This window comes from Drosophila ficusphila, unplaced genomic scaffold, assembly GCF_018152265.1.
Source record: "Drosophila ficusphila isolate 14025-0441.05 unplaced genomic scaffold, ASM1815226v1 contig_470, whole genome shotgun sequence".
Lineage (NCBI taxonomy): Eukaryota > Metazoa > Arthropoda > Insecta > Diptera > Drosophilidae > Drosophila > Drosophila ficusphila.
This window is the reverse complement of record NW_025064389.1, coordinates 3,659,075-3,679,568: the sequence shown is the minus strand read 5'-3', so window position 1 is coordinate 3,679,568 and position 20,494 is coordinate 3,659,075. Positions and strand designations below refer to the sequence as shown.

The window sequence follows — 20,494 nt, the reverse complement described above, 5'->3', positions numbered from 1 at the left end:
GCACACTTTGGTTAATAGTTTCTCATTTACAACTTTTTGCAACACTTTGCCATGCAAAAGTACTGATCCACGAAACACAACTACACTTGTTAAGCTCGTTCTAAAAATACACATAAACAAAACACGGTACAATTGGAAAAAAACACATAACAACGACACAAACATTGGTAAACTTTAGTTTTGGATACCTGGACAATCGTTTTCCATATTTATTCACTTATTTTTTTCGTAAACTTTTGCCACAACAAACGATCAAAGTTGCACAATTTTTCGCGCCAATTTCATACAAAACAGGTGGTACATAATTAGCTGACTTTAACAACTCGCCAGCAGAACAGTGTTGCTCTATATATTAAAGTTACATATTTTTTTATCTGTCTAGGGTGTTTAAAAATTAAAAATAAAAAAAAATTGTAAGATACAAAAAAAAAAAAAATTGACTTTATGCCAAAAAAAACGCGAAAAAAACCATAGTGCAATGGCAGCTATATGATTTATCAGTTATCAGATTTTGATAAAATTTAATCCGAAATTCAATAGTAGTTAGAAAACGACATCTGGAAGAAATCAAGTCGATCTGATCGAAACCAACGGCGTTAGAATTTTGTATTTTAATTTCTTGTATGGGAACTATCCTATATAGTCGCCCGATCCGGCCCGTTCCAACGTATACACTGCGTGAAATAACTACACAACTTTTGGGAAAGTTTCAGCAAGATAGCTTTAAAATTGAGAGACTAGTTTGGGCAGAAACGGACAGGAGGACAGACGGACAGACGTACAGACAAATTTGGATTCAGATCGTAATGCTGATCAAGAATATATATACTTTATGGGGTCGGAGGTGTCTCCTTCACTGCGTTGCAAACTTCTGACTGAAATTATAAAAGGGTATCTGCAAGGGAATAAAAATGAGAATAAATCCGTAAAATGATTTGTCGTTACATTATATCAGATTTACAATTTTTGACATTTTGAAAAATTTGCCGCCCCCCAAGCTGTGCCGCCCTAGGCCCGGGCCTCACAGGCCTAGGCGGTAATCCATCACTGACAATTGCCTTGCATTATATAACAATGCACACACCTCAGCTTAAGTGTTTAGTAGCCATTCAAGTGTCAACGATTCAAACAAAGTCTGCGAACGTTAAATGGCGACATGTTCCGGGTCAGGAGAATATCGTATCCCGAGGATGCGCAGCAGCAGATCTTCAAAACATAATCTGGTTCAACGGGCCAACATTTCTTTGATTTAATAAATACTTGTGACCACAGGAAAAATTTACAGCCGACTGGATGGCGCACTAGAATTGCGTAAAGTATCAACTTTTAAATTTAGCGATTGTGAAATCGGGGGAACCATAATTGATCAACTCATCAGCAGAACCTCTTCACATCTTCGAATTCTACGGATCGTAGCATTCATATTTCGAGTTTTGCATGGCGTTTCTGCCAGTAGACAGCTTATTGGCTCACAACCCATCAAGCTAGCGAAATTCAAGGGGCATTTCTATATATCATCTCCACAATTCAAAGCCAAAGTTTTGCAAAGGATCCAGTTGACTTATAATCAAAATCTTCGAAAATTACCTCCGTATGTAGCTGACATTGGAAATCGAACTGTAGCAGTGATCCGAGTCGGTGGCCGTTTAGCAAACGCTCTGATTCCTATCGATGTGAAATTCCCATTGCTTGTTCCTACTGATCACCCGTCCACCTATAAGTACTTGGAATACCTTCACAAAATCCATGCGGTCCTCAAAGCGCTGATTGGAATTTTAAGGCTTAAAATATGAATCGTAAACGTTCGTCGCAACGCCGCCAAGGTAGTCAAAAATTGTGTTCACTTTTTCCATTACAAGACCAGTATAATGCAAAAATTCTGGGATCCTTGCCAGCCGAAAGGTTATGTGGTTATTTTTTACCTCATTTTGAGTATGGTTCCATATAAGATGTATATGGCCGTATTTATCTGCTTCGCTGCCAAAGCAGTGCACGTTAAACTTGTATCAGACCTCACCACTAATACTTTTGTTTCATGTTTAAAGCGCTTCGTTGGACGCAGAGGACTTCCAGAGAGCATTTGGTGCGACAAAGCAACTGATTTTGTTGGTGCTCAATCCCAACTCAACGAATTTAGAAAGCAACAGCTCTTCAACACCTCAAGACGTACACCTCTTCAACGGGCGTCTTGTTTCATTTCATCCCTCCACGTGCGCCGCTCTTCGGCGGGCTCTGGGAAGCGGCGGTGAAGTCGATGTAACATTTAATGCACGTCTTCGTGCTTGAAGTATGGAGTCTTTGAAAACGTTCTGGCGTGGAGTTGTGCACAAGGCAACCGGGCGTTGAATCTGCTAGGCGCCAGGCAGACTATATCCAGATCAACTCCTGCTGTGGATCGAATAAGAATTTTCAGGAAGGACTTTGTCAGACCGGCTGGCGGTACACTTTTGCTTAGCCCCGATAGAAGGACCCACCTAACATCAGAGCTCGCAAATAACAGTCGACCGTTTCTCGTTGTCTGCTAATAACAGTCTTCTCCTGACCCTTTACGAAAAGTCTCAGAGAACGACCGATTTATGGGTTCGTGAATGGGATCGGTTACGCTCAGACCGAAACCGTTTTTTTCTATTCGGTTTTGTTCTGGTTACTCCAGGACCGTTTTGTCGTTTTCAGTGAAGCAAAAGGTCTTTTCAATATGTATTGGTATACAGTGCAGTATAGACAAGCAAATCGTTAAACATCGGTTTTGCGGATGAAATATATTAATCGTCTTCGTGAATTGAACTTGTGTGTGTAAATGCGAAGACCGTTTACGTTGAGTTTTTCAGTCAATTGGTCTTTTGGTGACTCTCATTGTGCGAGCGTTTCTCGATCTGTTCCTTACGCACTGCTCATTGAAAGACCGAAATACAAAGAGCTCAACGAAAAGAGCTCAACAGAAAACACAAATGATAACAGCAAGGGTCTCTTGCTCAGAGCGAGAGCGAGACAGTATGAACTTTTTCGGTAGTGGTCGCACCGAGAGCACTACATGAAAATCGGTCAACTGTTATTTGCGAGCTCTGCCTAACATCCTCATATCCGAGCAGAGTCATAGGACTTGGTAGAGTCAAGGGATTTCTATGCATTCGCAGAGATTATTTACAACATGAAACACTTTAAATAAACCGCTTTCGCTAGTTCTAGCCTCTCAATTTTCGCCAGAGTGCGTAGATATAAAAAACACTTAAGTTAAAAAAAAAAAATTTTTTTTTAAGCCGCTTGAACCTCCTGTCAATTTTACCACGTTGATAGCAACTAAAAATGCATAATGTTTCGATAGACCGATATTTTATTTCAGGTTACAATATTGTTTTATTACTTAAAAGTTTGCAAAGACATTAGAAGGTTTTAATAACATTTTTAAGTGAGCAAAAAATGTTATCAAAACATTTTTGTAATTTTTATAAGTTTTTTTGTGTTTATTCGATTTCTAAAAAAGTTGTATAATATAATTTGTTTTGTGTATTCATATTTTTTGTGCCTTTAAATTATAATCAACACTTTGGTTGCCCACACTGTGTTAAGTAATAATATAGGTTAATCTGTACAATTTAACAATTTAAAGGCGATTTGTTTTGTTTTAATGTATTTATAAATAGCTTATAGCCTATTAATAGAAGTACCTGAAAAGCTTCAATTTTTCAGTTCATCAATTTTTAGGCGGTGTTGAAAAATTAAATATTGATTCCGGTTTTTAATGTTATACATTATTATAATACTAACATAGGTAAGGAATGTTTGATATTTTTATTAAAAGATAATTTTTACGTAGTTTCATGGAAATTAAAATTAATTTGTTCTACCACTGTTACATCCCCAATTAGCAAACAACATTTTTTTATACAATTTACAGATATTAGTTTTACAGGTTTTTCTTGATACGTAACTTAAGAGTTTTTTATGTTGGTTAGGAAATATACGAGTTATTAAAAAACAAGGCAATAAATGAATTTATTTCTTACGACTTTGTCTTGGGGTCAAATATTGTTCACTTTTTGAAGATTTGTTATAACTATTGAAGCACACAGAAGGTTAAAAATATAACAAAAATACTGTTTCAGAAGCACGCATATTTGTCGGAATACTTCTAGTTAAAACTTTGTTGCAAATGTTTGTCGTCTTATTATCTCATTATTTTAATAGTTGATGAGCCCTTTGATTAGCAACGGCTATTCTCGCTTCATTGGATTCACCCTAGAAAAAGAAACAATGACCGAAGTATTCATAAGTAGTGTTAATTATATAAATGTATAAATAGGTGAAATCTATAAACTTTATGAAATTTTTAACAGCTTTTTGTAAAAAGTTATTACGTTTTTAAATAAAATATATTCTTCTCTTTTGAGAATGTTATGTATTCGATTGATTCCAATTAACTAATGTTTATACCTGGCTAAGGTTAATATTATTTCGATCACAAGTTGGTAAAAGAAGAGGTGCTAAGTTAGGTAAACCAAATCAGGATATCCGCTTTTCGAACTTAGAAGAGAAAGTTAGAGCCAAAAATTCTGTGAGACTTTTAGGGACTCTCTCTCTCTCTCTCTCAGCTCTCATATAAAACACCACATTCAGAGTAAATAGGCCCTCATGCAAGCTTAAAATAAGAGACATAGACAGCTTAACGAGTAGGGAGGAAGTTGTTGCCGCAATCACGGCAATAATAGGGGAACCCAGCCTGAAATTTTAAGTATGAATGAAAGGCATACACAACTTTGAGCAAAAGCCCGATTTTATGTGTTATCAAGAGAAAATGAAGGCGAAATTTTAAAAGAGTCAAAAATCGATTTCAAGTAAAACGTTTAACGAAGTTATACGCTGCCTTAAACGCTTCGGGGCAGTCTATCTCCAAAGGGCTTGCACGGAACCAGAAAGGAGAGATTTTTGCATCAAAAGCAAAAGCATAACCGGGCATAATGAAAAAATACACAAAAACACTGAGGGACGGATTTACGTATGCACATATGAAAAAGAAGGCTTATCACTTCCCCGGGACAAGTAACTGCATAGCATAATTACCGCAAGGAGGCAACATCTAAGCCTAATAGCAGAACAGATGATCTGCTGTCCCAAATAGAATTTATTCGTTTTGTGGTACAAACAGCGAACAGTACAAATGGAAACAAACTGATTTCTGGCTGAAATTAAAAACTAATTCTTAGCTTTTTGTCCCAGCAGTGAAATAAGTTGCCTCAGCGTTGGTACAACTGATGGAGTACAGTATTATTAGCTATTATCTAATTTTCAATGATAGCATAGACCTTTTCAAAGATAAATTCGACAAAATTGAAGATTAGCAACTCTACAGAAGCCTTATAGTAGCTGGAGACTTTAATTCCGAGCGCATAAAAAGGGCATATCATCGACGAACTCCAGAGGCCAAAATATCTTAAGAATGTCAGAAAGAACTGGACTGGTAGTGACTAGTAAGCGTACAATCCTGAAATTTTTTTTTACCGTCCGTGTCTCACGGCCATACCTCCCGCCCAACCGACCGAGGGGCGCTGCCGTGTATCGTATGGCTTAGTACGTGAGAAAAGAGTCGCGATTTAGAAAAATAAGTAAAGGCCCAGAAAAATGAGGAAGAACACAATAAGATCTTATTATGTGCTAAGAAAGTTAGAAGTGAAGAGCGGCAGAGAGTTAGAAATTGATATAAGAGGTGTTAAGTCATTTCATTTTCATAATTGAAGTCCTACCGAATATAAAAAAAATTTGGCAATATATAAATGTTTAAAAATATTTTTAATATAATTGTTGTGTGGTAACTTTTTGGGACCACCCTAATTGATTTGCACAAGCCGCTGTTTAAGCGCATGTTATAATAGGTTCGTAGATGGAATTGGTATTTTTTGGTTGGGAATAACTTTGACTTGTAATATTTGAATAAAACGCCCGGATAGTTTGAGTTCAATGTTCAGACTGATTCTGTATTTTCTCTTTTGTCAACTCGTTGGTTATTATTCTAACATAAAATGCTGATCTAACGGAAAGTGCTTACTCTATGGATCTAAAGTGGGTCGTATAATTGGAGTAGTTAAGTAGAGTGGATAAGTGGAGCGGATGCTATTGTTTTGATAAGTTCGGAATTCGATGCATTGGTTATTAGTAGGGCGATCGGGTGGCCGCTGAAGTGTTTGCTGAGGCGGCGTGACGATCGGATGGCCTCTTAAATTTTTGCTACGGGTTCCTGACGAGACGGCGTCTATAAAAATCGTGGTGGTTTTGATGGGGGACCGCCGAGGCTAATTGTTGAGGCGGTAACTCCTCCCCCATCAGACTGAACTACCGACCATAACGGAGCGATGGTTGGTGTGAAGGTAGCAGGTGAAGTAATGGTCGATGTGAAGGTGGCAGGTGGATTAATGGTTGGTGTTAACGTCGGAATTGGTGAAGTTGGTGTGAAGGTAGTCGTCCTTTTTGAGAAAATGCCCACGGCCAATATATAGTGGTTCCCATTTGTAGTCTGTTGATTTGTAGTTTCGTTTCTACAAGTATATCTTCCATCTTTAGTTCGTGAATTCCCAGTTCTTGTGTTTTTCAATCTTGTTGATAGTTCCGATGTGTGGTATATCCAAGCCTCTCTGTTGCTTCGTACTGGACGTTATTAATCACAGTTCTGCATTCGTTGAACGTGATTACTGCTGATCCATTTATTGTTCTCTCCAGTCTGTACGCAGTTTTATGGCGAAATGGTTTAATGGCGATATACCCTTCTTCCGGTTCAAAAATCTTGGTTTTGAGCCCAGCATCTCTCGTCTCAAAATCCGTTTCCTTTCCGTTGATCAGTTTTCTTATACAATTTTCATTAACTTGGTTTACAATTTTATCGTTCTTACATATATATAAATTTCTTACTTGCTGACTGTTCGGAGCAGAACCCCTAACTTGTAAACTCTATTCAAAATTCAAAGTCTAACTGATAATGTAACGTAACGTAACGTAATCGTAAAGTTGTTAACCAACACCCGTCTAATTGCAATCGCACCTAACTTTGCTTATCTATTTTCTCTATCTTCATTATCATCACTTCTTTTCGCAACTCTAAACTTATTAGACATACATTCAACTTTCGTTCGTTCTCGCTTCACCCTCGCAATCGTGTATACACAAATTACATAAATTTGTACATAAACTTAAACCAAATAATACTCAGAAACCCAAATACAAAAATCACATCTCATTTAAATCACAAAACATTGGCCTTATTATTAAGTGCATAAAGCGGTAGCAACAGCGGTAGTTGCAGTCCTCTAAACACTGACATTGATTCTTACAGTAGTAGGTTTCTTCATTATTCATTGCCCCATATTCTGGCGTTATTACAAATTCTGTCTTATTCATAGGTAATGCTATTATTCTATGTAGAGAATATGTTCCATTTTTAAAAATTGGTATTTTGGTTGCTTCGTGTTTGTCGAATATAAATTTTGAAACCAATCCCATTTTTGCCAACAATAAACTTTCAGCAACGTCATTTAAGTTTATTCCAAGCATATCTATTGTTACTGAAATCCTGTCTATGTATTCTAACCTATAAATCCTTTTATCCTGTTCTAAAAACGTCTTCAGTCGTTCCCCAGCATTCGTTGAGTAAAGACGTGCACGCAAATTACCTCCCGTACAATCCAAATCTATTCTCCGCTCGTGTGCCATTCTTGCGCACGAAGTTCTACCACTGGTAAACGGTGGCCACTGCTTATCGCAAAAACGGTCATTGACCTGCAAGTCTTAAGCTGTGTTTTGTTTGCCCCCTCGCGCCGCGCGTCGCGCAAGCGAGAGGCTGTTATCAACTTACGTTTTAGACTTCTGTTCGTGTCAAGTGAATATTATTGCATTATACGTTAAAATATAACGTCAATTGATATAATGGATAAGTCATCGGCTCAATCGCAACCTAGCGATAATCTTGAGAGGTTGAGAAGAGCAACTGGGACAGATGCTGGGGAAACTCGGTCCCAAATCCACGCCCACAATGCGGACAAAAATGCCTTACTCGCAGGTATGTCAGCAAAATCACAGATCTCCAGCTCAATGGCAACAATCAGCAGCAACTCCACTACCAGTGTTACTTGCACTGTTACGAATGCCCAAGCAAATTTAACCAGCACCTCTTCGTATACTGTGGCTGCATCTGTTGCCTCTAACATTTGCTCAACTATGTCTTGTGATGACAACACGTCAAAAAGTAAACAATCATCAACGGCGAAGAAGGTATACAAAGAAAAATGCCCATTTCAAGCTGCTGATCGTAATGTGAGCAGAAAACGGAAAGGCGCGACTCAGGTCTCATTTCCGACCCTCACTCCCCCCCCCGACCCGCAAACTTAAACTGCAGACCTCTGTGCCGCCTAATGAGGCACAATCTACTTCCAAAGCAGCGGACTTGGGTAGCAATCGATTTGCAATTCTGGCTGCTCAAGCGGATCAAATGGAACAAGAGCTGTCGGATGCTGACTCAATTAATGCTGCTGACCCTACTAGGCATAATAAATCCTCCAAATCTAAGCCCCCCAGCAATATGTGTACCGAACGTAAGCGACCCGCTTTCCTTGGAGCAGACCCTTAGCCGAAATATTGGTTGCACCAACTTCAATATTCGAACTTCTAAATTTGGTGTATCCAGAATATATACAGCTACCCCTGACGCTTTCCGTTCAGTGGTTGTAGAATTATTAACTCTTAACTGTCAGTTTTGGCATCACCAACTTAAAGAAGAGAAGCCGTATAGAATAGTGGTGAAAGGAATACATGCCAATGTTCCTAAATCACAGATCGAAGAAACATTTTCTGATAACGGCTTTGAAGTCCTAAATATCTACAGGGTGCGCCATCTCGAGCTTCGGTATGAAAATATTGAATAACTTTGGAAAAAAACAAAAATTCATGGAAAATGTTTTATGTTTATTTAGATTGATCCTTTACAATTCATTTGAGATAGTTTTTGAAGGGTCTAGAAAATTTCTGGTTTCAGCAGGACGGGGTCCCATGTCAGACAGCAAACGAAACCATGCAGTTTTTGCAGCAAAATTCCTGGATGCGTTGTGTCAAAAAGAGGCGATATCGACTGGCCGGACTTGACCCCGCCGGATTTCTTTTTGTGGGGTATACATAAGCAAGCCCTAGACCATCACAGAGCTCAAGGAGAGTATTCGCACCGAAATGGCCAATATATCGGTCGATTGCTCAAGAAAATAATGAAAAATGCTCGAAAAAGGACACTTTTTGCCATCAAGAACAAAGGAAGTCACTTAGTCGATATTGTATTCAAAAACTACCTCAAATGAATTGTAAAGGATCAATCTAAATATATGTAAAACATTTTCCATGAATTTTTGTTTTTTTCCAAAGTTATTTAATATTTTCATACCGAAGCTCGAGATGGCGCACCCTGTATTGTCCCAAGAAATCTGGCTGGAGGAATATTCAGATTAACGAGGAAGACTCTGAGGCCACAATCAACTACAAAACAAGGCAAAACCTATTTTATGTTAACGTCAAGCAAAGTCCGAACGTAGCAGAGGCACTACTTATAACCCAAATTGGCAGACACAGAGTAAATATAGAACGAGTAGCACTCGTAGAAAAGAATTATTGCAATGTCAACGATGCCAAATATTTGGGCACTCGAGAAATTACTGCGTCCTGGACCCTGTCTGTGGTAAATGTAGTGGCCCTCATATTACAGGCTCTGTGCTCTGCACTAGCGAAACATTTGAGTGCGTAAACTGCGGAGGTGACCACGCCTCCAGTGATAGAAACTGCCCTGTTAGAGTAGAAAAGTTTAAGAAATTAAAGGCTAAGCCTAGGCTCCCCAAGACTGATGATCTGAAACCCACCTCCCGTGGATTTATTCCATCTGAGGCATTAAGAACCAACGTTTCTTACGCCGATATCGTTCGACCCAACAATTTCCAAGCAAAGACCTCTGTTACACTGCAGAGTGACGCTACTTCACCCTCAGATCCTAAGCTCAGCCACAAATTCTTGGCTATAGACAACTCCATTCGTGCCATCAATACAAAAATGGACCAACTCTTTAAGCTTATGCAGGAAACTATAGAGGCCAACAAGGCTTTTAGAGAAATGGTCCAGGTTCTTATCGCACAATTGATGAAATGACTCAACCAATCATGAGAATCGGTCTGTGGAACGCTCGCGGTTTAGCACGAAATTCTGAAGAACTACGGCTATTCCTCAGCGCACATAATTTAGATATTATGCTGGTCACAGAAACACATTCGCGAGTTGGACAGAACATATACCTGCCTGGCTACCAAATCTATCATGCCCACCATCCAAGTGGTAACAGCCGAGGTGGATCAGCAATTATTATTAGATCTACCATAAGTCACAACCCCCTACCGCCCATATGTTTTAATAACAGACAGATCTCGAGCGCCCACCTACAAACATCAGAGGGGACTGTCACACTTGCGGCAATATACCTTCCTCCAGCAGAAAGATGGTCAAAACCTGACTTTGAATCCATGCTTACCGCATTAGGCAACAAATTTATTGCTGGTGGAGATTACAATGCCAAGCACGCTTGGTGGGGTAACTCGCGGGCCTGCTCTAGAGAAAAAATGCTGCAGGAAGTCATTGCGAATGAACAATACCAAGTTCTAGCTACGGGTGAACCCACGTTCTACTCATACAACCCCAGGATTGCACCATCGGCATTGGACTTCTTTATAACCAATGGGTTTGCAATGGGCAGGTTTAATGTAAAAACCCTACATGAACTCTCGTCGGACCACTCCCCTATTCTGGCAGCTTTACATACTACGATATTGAGAAAACCCCAACGCTTGCGACTCCTTGCCCGCGGTGCAAACAAAAACATTTTCAAAGCCCACCTTGAACAGTTGAGTGAGGTTAATTTACAAATTCAGGATGAGTCTGATATTGACAATGCCATCAGTATTTTGATGAGCAAAATAAGTCAGGCTGCTGAGCTGGCATCACCCAGACTTCAGCACGACACAGCAGCCACCAGAGCACTCCAGCTTCCGACCAGAATTGCCTCACTCCTGAATCTTAAGCGTAAGGTCAGAAGAGAGTTTGCTAGGACAGGTGACCCTCGGATTCTTCAGATACAAAGACGATTGGCGAACTGTTTACACAAGGCCCTCGCCCGAAGAAAGCAGGAAAGTTTTGACAGCTTTCTTGAAAACCTAGGCACTGACGCAAGTACTAATTACTCACTGTGGCGAATCACAAAGCGCTACAAGACACAGCCCACCCCAAGATCAGCAATTAAAAATGCGTCAGGGGGCTGGTGTCGTACGAGTCTGGAAAAAGCTGAAGTGTTCGCTAACAATCTTGAGCAGCGTTTTAAGCCTTATAATTATTTGCCAGAAACCCTACGTCGTCAAGTGGATGAATATCTAGAGTCCCCATTCCAAATGAGTCTACCTACTAGTCCTGTCACACTGGAAGAAGTAAAAATCTTAATATCTAAACTGCCTCGCAAGAAAACTCCAGGGGAAGACCTTCTTGACAACTGGACCATCCGACTTCTCCCAGACCAAGCCTTGCAGTTCCTGGTGACGATTTTCAACAGCGTGTTTAGTATTGGGTACTTTCCAAAAGCCTGGAAATCGGCGAGTGTCATCATGATTCTTAAACCTGGAAAACCGCCGACAGACGTAGACTCATATAGGCCAATCAGTCTGCTCCCATCTCTGTGAAAAATCATGGAGAGACTGACCTTAAACCGGCTTCTTGCTTTGGAGACCGTAACCAGCGAGATTCCGAAGTTCCAATTTGGTTTTCGACTACAGCATGGCACTCCTGAGCAACTACATAGAGTAGTAAACTTCGTTCTAGAAGCTTTCGAAAAAAAGGAATATGCAATCGCTGCCTTCCTTGATATTCAACAGGCTTTTGACAGGGTTTGGCACCCCGGGCTGCTGTATAAAACGAAGAGACTCCTCACACCTAAGCTATACCAAGTTGTAAAAAGTTTTCTAGAGGATCGGACTTTCCATGTATCTGCTGATGGGTACAAATCATCAAACAAAACCATATCTGCTGGAGTCCCACAAGGTAGCGTCCTTGGCCCTACCCTGTACTCTATCTTCGTCTCAGATATGCCTTCACATACTCCAATAACTGAGGTTGAGGAAGAAGATGTGCTAATCGCAACCTACGCTGATGATACGGCTGTTCTCATCAAAAGTAAAAGTATATTGGCTGCCACTTTTGCTCTTCAAGAATATTTTGATGCAATCTATCAATGGGCTGTAAATTGGAATGTCCGCATTAACGCAGAAAAATGTGCGACGATGACTTTCACTAACCGACGTGGTAGCTGTCCTGGCGTGAACCTCAATGAAAGCCCAATCAGCTCTCTTCAGGCATATAAATACCTGGGTGTCACCCTAGATAGAAGGCTAAACTTTGGGAAACACATCACATGCATACAGCACTCCTTCAAAAACAAGGTCGCTCGTATGAATTGGCTGCTTGCACCACGGAACAAACTATCACTAGCCAACAAGGTTCAAATTTATAAGTCCATCTTAGCGCCTAGTCTTTTCTACGCCCTCCAAATATATGGAATTGCTGCAAAAAATAACCTAAACAAAATTCGAATTCTGCAGGCCAAAACCCTTAGATTGATCTCTGGAGCGCCTTGGTATATGCGTACCAAAGACATTGACCGTGATCTCAACGTGCCCAAATTCGGAGATAAGCTACAAGAAGTCTCTACGAGGTACATGGAGAGGCTTAATGCGCACCCTAATAGTTTAGCAAGGAAGCTTGGCGCAGCTGCCATTAACAATGCTGACCCACGAACCAGAACTAGAAGAAGACTGAAGCGACACCACCCTCAAGACCTGCCTGACCGGGTTTTGACCTAATAATTTAATAATTCAATGTTATACTCTATGTCTGCTTTATATGTTTTAAACTACCGTATTTCCTAAATTGTCTTTATGTTATCTTAGTTCTAAGTATTATTAGACCAATTGTTCAAACTTAAAATGTAGTTGGATTAGATTAAGCTGCCATTTGGGTAGTAGTGCGCTAATCAATAATTTAATAAATTTCTACTTTTTTAACACGCAAAAAAAAAAAAAAAAAAGTCTTGCTTATTCCATTACCCTGCTTTGTTCTTCATTAATATATTTTGTCAAAATTTTGAACATTATGCCGAACTTGTTACCTGTCTTTTCCTGTGAGGTTACGGCCTCTCGCAATCGTTCTGTATTTTCCTTATTTCTTTTTCCAATTTTTCTGCATCTTCTGCATCCAGATTTCCTGTTATGGACTTAACAACTGATCCTAACCCATTAATTAGTCCCCTCTGCTTCCTTTTCTTAGCGCATATTGTCTCTAGTCTTGTTTTAATCATCTGTAATTTGTTTTGTAATGCTCTCACAAGTTCTTTCGTTTCTGCATCGTCAGCTACGTCTCTGAGTGTCCTTTCTCTGTTCTCTATTGCTTCCTGATATTCTTTTAACCTTACATATGTATTAAGTTCTTATACGTCTGTATTATTTTTGCAGGACCTAAATTTATTTGTGCTAAAGGCTCGTTTCCTTGTAACTCCCGAATCTCGAGACTCCTTCCTTCGGCCATGGTCATTGACCACCTGTAATTATTATTGTTTGTTTGGTTTGGTTAGTCTTCTATTTTTTCTTTATGAATTTTCTGGGGTTTGGTAGATGTTAGTGTTAACCCGTTGTCTTCCAGCACCTTGTGTTTTGAAAATTTAGGAGTAAGTTTGTCCCGCCTGTTTTCCTTCCTAAATATTGTATCTCCTGGTTCTACTAGGTTCGGATTCTCCCTGTTTGCATTTGCTGATTCTATTCTTTTTTTGCTGTTCCACCATTTCCTTGATTTTCGGGTATAATCCAGCCCGGAACGCATTAATTTTCTGTAAATAATCATGTTCGTTGTTAAACTATATGTTATTCAGAAAATTATGCGTTCTAGCCGTGAATAGTTCCTGTGGTGTCAACTTTGTAGCCGAATGAATAGCATTGTTGTATGTTATAAATGCTGCGTCTAGTATCTCCTCATGTTTTATTCCCATTCTATTTGTTTTCTTTGCCTCGTTTATTAATCTGTATATTTCCGTCAAGGTAGAGTGTAATCTTTCGATTGTGGAATTACTCGACGACTGCTGGAAGGAGGTTGTATGCAGTTCTATTGTAATTCGTACTGCTTACCAAAATTCTTAAACAGGTTTGAAGAGAATTCCACTCCCTGATCACATACTATTGTATCTTTTTGGGTATCCCGAACAAAGCCATGAAGTTTTTTTATCGCCTTTACTATGTTTATACTATCTTTTGCTGGGATCGTTTTTCCCCACGCGCATCTTGAGAACTTATCTATTATGGTTAATACATTTTTTTTGTTACAAAGATACAAATCTATATGTACTACTTCCATGGGTCTCTGTGGAGTTTCTGTCAAGCTGTATTTAATCTTGTGTGGGGTTCTATCATATTTCTGTATTTGACAGCTATCGAAGTTATTAATTGTTTGTGCTATAGTCTGTCTCATATGCGGGGAAAACACCCTTCTTTTTAGGTGGGCTAAAGTTTCATCTATTCCCCTATGATTACTCCTTTCATGATAATACTTAATAATTTGTTTTTGTTGGATTTTCTCTACAATGTCTGGAAATAATATTGTACATCTTATCGCTTTATATAGCTTACTATACGCAAAATACTTGCAATATACATCCTGGATTGTTATCACTAAGTTATCTGGTATTAATAATGCTACTGTCCTTTTTGGTTTTAAAAATTCCTTTAATCTACGGCCAATAGTTTCCTCATTAAATATATTTTCTGTCCAGGTTATTCTTAGCTTATTTCTAAATGGAATTTGTTTCTTTATCTTTGATTTTTCACCTTCTTCAATAACTATCTGTATATTAAATTCATTCAATGGCTTCTCCGATATAGGAAACCCAAGCTGTAGGTTCCCCTGCGGAGTGAATCGTTTCACCGCTCGTAGCTACTTCTGAGGCATTTTCTTGTACATTAATCTCCGGCTGGATTATGCTCAACGCGTCTGCCACTACATTCAGGGAACCTTTTTTATACACTAACTCATAGTCGTATTCTAACATTTGGAGTCTCCATCTTACTAGCTTAGAATCAGGCTCCTTGATGCTCATAAGCCAGGTAAATGGCCTATGATCTGCCACTATTTTGAACTTGGTGCCAAACAGGTAGTGCCTAAAATGTTTAATCGCCCAAATAATGGCCAACATTTCCTTTTCTATTGTCGCGTAGTTTACTTCTGCTCCTGATAATGTTCTACTACCATAGGCAATTGGTCTATCCATCCCCAAATTCCCTTGGGATAAAACAGCTCCAATTGCATAATTGCTGGCATCTGTAGTAAGGATGACTGGTTTCTCGAAGTCGGGGAATTGTAATATTGGGTCGTTACATAATAAAGTTTTGCACACCTCAAATGTTTCTATGTATTCTTCGTCTACTTGTACGGCCTTTTTCCCTTTCTACTGCCGTGTCATTGGTTTTGTTATGGCTGCGAAATCTCTTATAAATTTCCTGTAGTACATACCCCAATAATCCTACGAAGGACTTGATCTGTTTTCTGGTCTTGGGAATTTCAAATTTCTTTATCGCCTCGATTTTCCCCGGTTTTGGTTTGATGCCCTGCTGGGTTACTACAATACATATCCTAAATATTCCACCCCTTTCCTTAAAAATTCCGTTTTGTCCAGTTGTAGCTTGAAGTTGGCTTCTGTGAGTTTCTTAAAGACTTTTTCCAGGTCCGTGATATGTTCTTGTAGGGATGTTGAATATACCACAATATCGTCAATGTATATTAGGCAACAATTCCCCAGCAATTCTCCGAAAATGTTGTTCATTAATCTCTGGAAGGTCGCCGGATCATTGTTCAGTCCGAATGGCATCCTTACGTATTCGAAATGACCGCCTTCTGCCGAGAAGGCTGTCTTCGGAATATCTGCCTCCTTTACTTCAATTTGATGGTATCCACTTGCCAAGTTCAGAGTTGAGAAGTATTTTGCTCTTCCCAAACTGTCTAGCACATCATTAATTATTGGTAGTGGATACCTGTCCTTGATTACTTTCTCGTTAAGCTTTCTGTAGTCTACTATGATCCTCCATTTCCTCTCTCCCGATGCATCCTTCTTCTTTGGCACTAGCCAAACCGGAGCACTCCATGGTGAATGGCTGTGTCTAATAATTTTCTGATCCAGTAGTTTCTCCAACTGTTTTCTCATCTCTTATTATTCTTTAATCGCATATCTATATGGCTTGACGTATATCGGGATGTCGTCCTTCGTTCTTATTTGGTGTTTTACCGCATTCGTGAAAGATAAGTTATCCCCTTCTCTATGAAATACCTTGGGGTATTTTTTACAAATCATTTTTAATTCTGCCAATTCCTCGAAATTTAAATGTTCCGTCCTGATCTTGTGAAACGGTATATCCTTATTTCCGTTTCCTACCTCCTCTATGATGTTCAGTTCGAAGTGTTGTTCGGACTTGAATTCGATAACATTCAGTGATTCTTCTAAAAATAATTCTTGGTCTACTTCTGTATAATTTGTCACTTCCACTAGGCTCTGTCCGGCTACCGCTGTGTAAATACCTTCTGAGATAAGCATGTCTTTTTTTATTGATGCCTTATTCAACAAGAAATCCCCATCCTGTATTTGTACCGGAACGGAAATAACTCTCCTTGTACCTGCTTCTATTGTGTATACCTCCGTCGGTCTGTATATCTCAAAATGAATTTTTAACTTCTCGCTTGTAGTGTGGAACCACCCTTTTTCTAAATCAATAATGGCCCCTAGTTGCTGTAAAACATCTATTCCAATAAGTCCTTCCAAAAACTGGGGAAATTTGAATAGTAGCATTCTTATCTCCCCTACTCCTCTTCAGTTCTTTGAACATTGGAAAAAATGCCTCTCTCAAAATTTTGTGGGATTGTGTAATTGTTTTAAAGTTTATTGGCTCTCGTATTGCTCTTATATATTGTTTTTGTACCAATTCAGGCCGGATAAAAGAAAAAGTGGATCCTGTATTAATTAATATCTAAACTATTTTTCCCGAGGTATTTCTGATCTTCAAATACGGTAGAGTGGAGTGACCTTTCCTCGTCCCTAGATATCCTGTTGGTTGTTCGAGGCTAGTTGTTGAAAATTTGGTAATACTTCGGAATTTTGACTCCAGATATATTTGAGCCCCAAAAAAAACCTGCGAACCAAATCAAGAGTTTTTTCATAAGATAATAACCTCCTTAAGAGGGGCAGAAGGTTTTTTACCTTGGAAAGTGGAATTTTCCTCGAAAATCAGCGGAAAACTCTTACATGCACGTCATCCATTTCCGCGCTAGGGAAGATTTTAGTTTCCAAGATTTGAGGACATATATATTTTTCAGTTTTTAGCTTATTTTTTTTTATAACAATTACCTAAAAAAATAATATAGCATATGTATCAATGCATAAGTGCGCGCGCACTAAAAACTGAAAAAATAAATTTAAGTGTCTGTCTTCGGCCAAAAGTACCGCAAATATTGAAAGTTCCACGAAAAATATGTGCAATAAGTATTTTCGCCCGCTACCAGCCCTCACTATTATCGGAAATTTAAGGCTCGATATCTCGTAAACGGTGCGAGAAATCGAAAAATTTTATTTATTAAAAAGTGTTTATTTTGGGCCAATTACCCAAAATACGTCATCAAATCTTGGAAACTAAAATGTGACGAAAAATACAGGATTCGTTTTTGTTTCACAGTTGTATACATACCTTTCGATTAATTCTGTCAATTTGACGGTTTTGATTTTCCAGCTCAGAGCCCATATCCAATGCCATGTTACGAAGGTTGCCAATCATTGTGTTTACCTGACCCATGTTTTCTTCCATTTCATCTTCTCTAGCATCGTTCGTTATCCTAAAATATTTTAAATATTATAAAGTATTATAAATATTTTAAAGCTTAGTAATTGCCTTTCTTGTCCTATTCTATAATTAAAATAACTATGGGGATGACAAAATTACAGACAATTTTATGGCAAAGAAATTGAGAGTACCCAGCGTTAACTTTGACGTATTAAGTGTACAAATAGAAAACCGCCGTTTTTTCTCATAATTTAAGGTTTTATTGTAAAAAAATAAAAAAAGGTAAAAAAAATTTTAAGTTAAACCGTTTTATGTAAAACATGTACTAAATGTACTAAAAAGCTTAAAAATAATATAAAATAGATACAGACGTGGGAAATTTAAACATATGCTTAGACTAGACTAAAGTAAAACCGTGGGGCAAACAAACATTTTAATCAACGATTGTACACAATTGACTTGCCCCACGGTTTTATTTTAGTCTAGTCTAAGCATATGTTTAAATTTCCCTCGTCTGTATCTATTTTATATTATTTTTAAGCTTTTAGTACATTTAGTACATGTTTTACATAAAACGGTTTAACTTAAAAATTTTTTTTACCTTTTTTTATTTTCTAGTTTTTAGTTTTTATTTCGCATTTTTATTTATATTTTTTTTTTTACCATTTTGTTTCCACGAGTAATAGTCATTTAAACGGTCGACGCCCCCAGAGGTCCAATAATTAGTACGTTTATCTTAAACATTGCAATGTATGTTTAACATAAAACCTTTTAAATTAAAAATTTTTTTTTTAACAAATTTGATTAAGTTTTTATTATTTTTTAATTCGCATTCTGTTTAATTCATTTAGTGCTTCATTATTGCATGGTTTCTTGCCCGTTAGTTTGTTGCAGTCCAACTTCTCTATACGTAGTCCCTGCAAAGATCTTACTCTACTAAGAGCGACGTAAGCTTGACCTTCTTCAAACAGTTTCACACCTAAGTATACATACGACTGCGTGATCCACAGTGCTGCCCTGCATTTTATGTATTGTAGAAGCCCATGATAGTATTAAAGGCAACATTCTTCTCTCAGTCGTCCCGTAATTGTACTTAGCTGGAAACTGTATGGCTTTCGTGTGTATAAGATGTACTCCGTCTTTTTCGAAATCAGTTCGGACGGATGGTACATCTGTTGCATACATCTGAGTTTGACGAAATTGAGGCCAAACGATTTCGTTGATGTAGCCTATAGCGAAATTTACTAATCCCTTCGAAACGTCAAAATTGGACCGTAGCATGACTTTTGCCCCCACAAATATTTCCAGTTCTGCTGGTAAACCTCTAGTTTTGTTTCTATCAACTTCACTTTCTTTAGCTCGTTTTGCTTTATAAAACAATAAATATTATTTTAACATATTGTGAATCTAAACCATCCTCAAACCCCCTGGAATACACACAAAAAATTTCATCAAAATCGGTCCAGGCGCTGTTGAGTTATGCGCTTACCAACACATTCTGCGATTCATTTTTATATACAAGATATAGCTTACCCCGTTTGTTGTCAGACTGATCTGAATTAATCTGATGTGTTTGACAGTGACAATGATACCCATGTTGATGGGATTGATAAAACCTAAGTTATCCGCCATTTTGCAGAGGCCGCAATCTTGAGTTTTAATTTTATATAGTACATTGTATTCTTCTTGTTGGGACCTTTCATTTGATACCCATATTGATGGGATTGATAGAACCTACGTTATCCGCCATTTTGCGGCCGCCATCTTGGATTTACAATGTTATTGACATTACTATATTGTATTGTCATCGGAACTGAAGGTGTGTACCAAATTTCAGATCAATCTGACAACAGGAAGGTACTTAAATTTAAATTTCTAATTTTGACCCTAGTGTGACCTAAATAAAACAGTTTAAATACAATCTCATTCTACAAAATAATTTAATCCTTCGCGTTCTATAGAGGGCTCCCGTGATGGCGATCCTCAAACTTTTTGTCCGGGACACTCCTTGTCATCCACGTCATACTCGTCGTTTCTAAACTTTTGGAAACATTCCCGACACGTTCCTTCATAAGTTCCTTCGACGAGCCATAGCTGCATTTTTTTTAGAATGAAATGCAAAAAGCAACACTTCCTGCAAATGTCCTTTGTTCGCCTTCAATTTCGGTTTTTTTGCGCACGAAAAAAACGAAGCACAATATAAATAGAGAAAGGAGATGATGATGAATTGTTTACAAATGCCTCCGCTGGCTATGTGACTTTTCAGGGCATACTTTTTTACTGGCGTGCAATGCTGGGGCCACCTATGGGAAAACGGGGGTTTTCTATTTGTACTCACAATAGCATTTATGCTATGGCAACGAAAGCTAACCAGCCAAAGTACGTCTTACCGTGAGTACTAGAGGTGGAGAACTATCGATAGTCTGCGCCATCGATAGCGCTTGATAGTTTTCATAAACTATCCCCTATCGGCGATAGCAAAGAAAAGCTATCGTCGATAGTTGTCTATAGTGCAGAGTACACTCAAAAAAATAATTTAATTAGTGTTTCTAATAATATTTATTTATATATAAAGTATTTAT

At 38.4% G+C, this 20,494-nt stretch overlaps 1 protein-coding gene across 2 annotated transcripts in view; it reads right to left on the bottom strand.

Moving 5' to 3' along the window:
* Positions 1-3,313: 3,313 nt before the first annotated feature.
* The window catches only part of LOC108086994 (synaptosomal-associated protein 25), a 194,143-nt gene continuing 176,962 nt past the window's right edge, over positions 3,314-20,494 (bottom strand). For both annotated transcript variants that reach the window (XM_043208554.1, XM_043208553.1), the window contains exons 7-8: positions 17,820-17,964; positions 3,314-4,236 (exon numbers count right to left, since the gene is read on the bottom strand). In XM_043208554.1, coding sequence (XP_043064489.1) covers positions 4,174-4,236; positions 17,820-17,964 — 208 coding nt within the window. In that variant the 3' untranslated portion in view covers positions 3,314-4,173. The remainder of the gene's footprint in view (positions 4,237-17,819; positions 17,965-20,494) is intronic.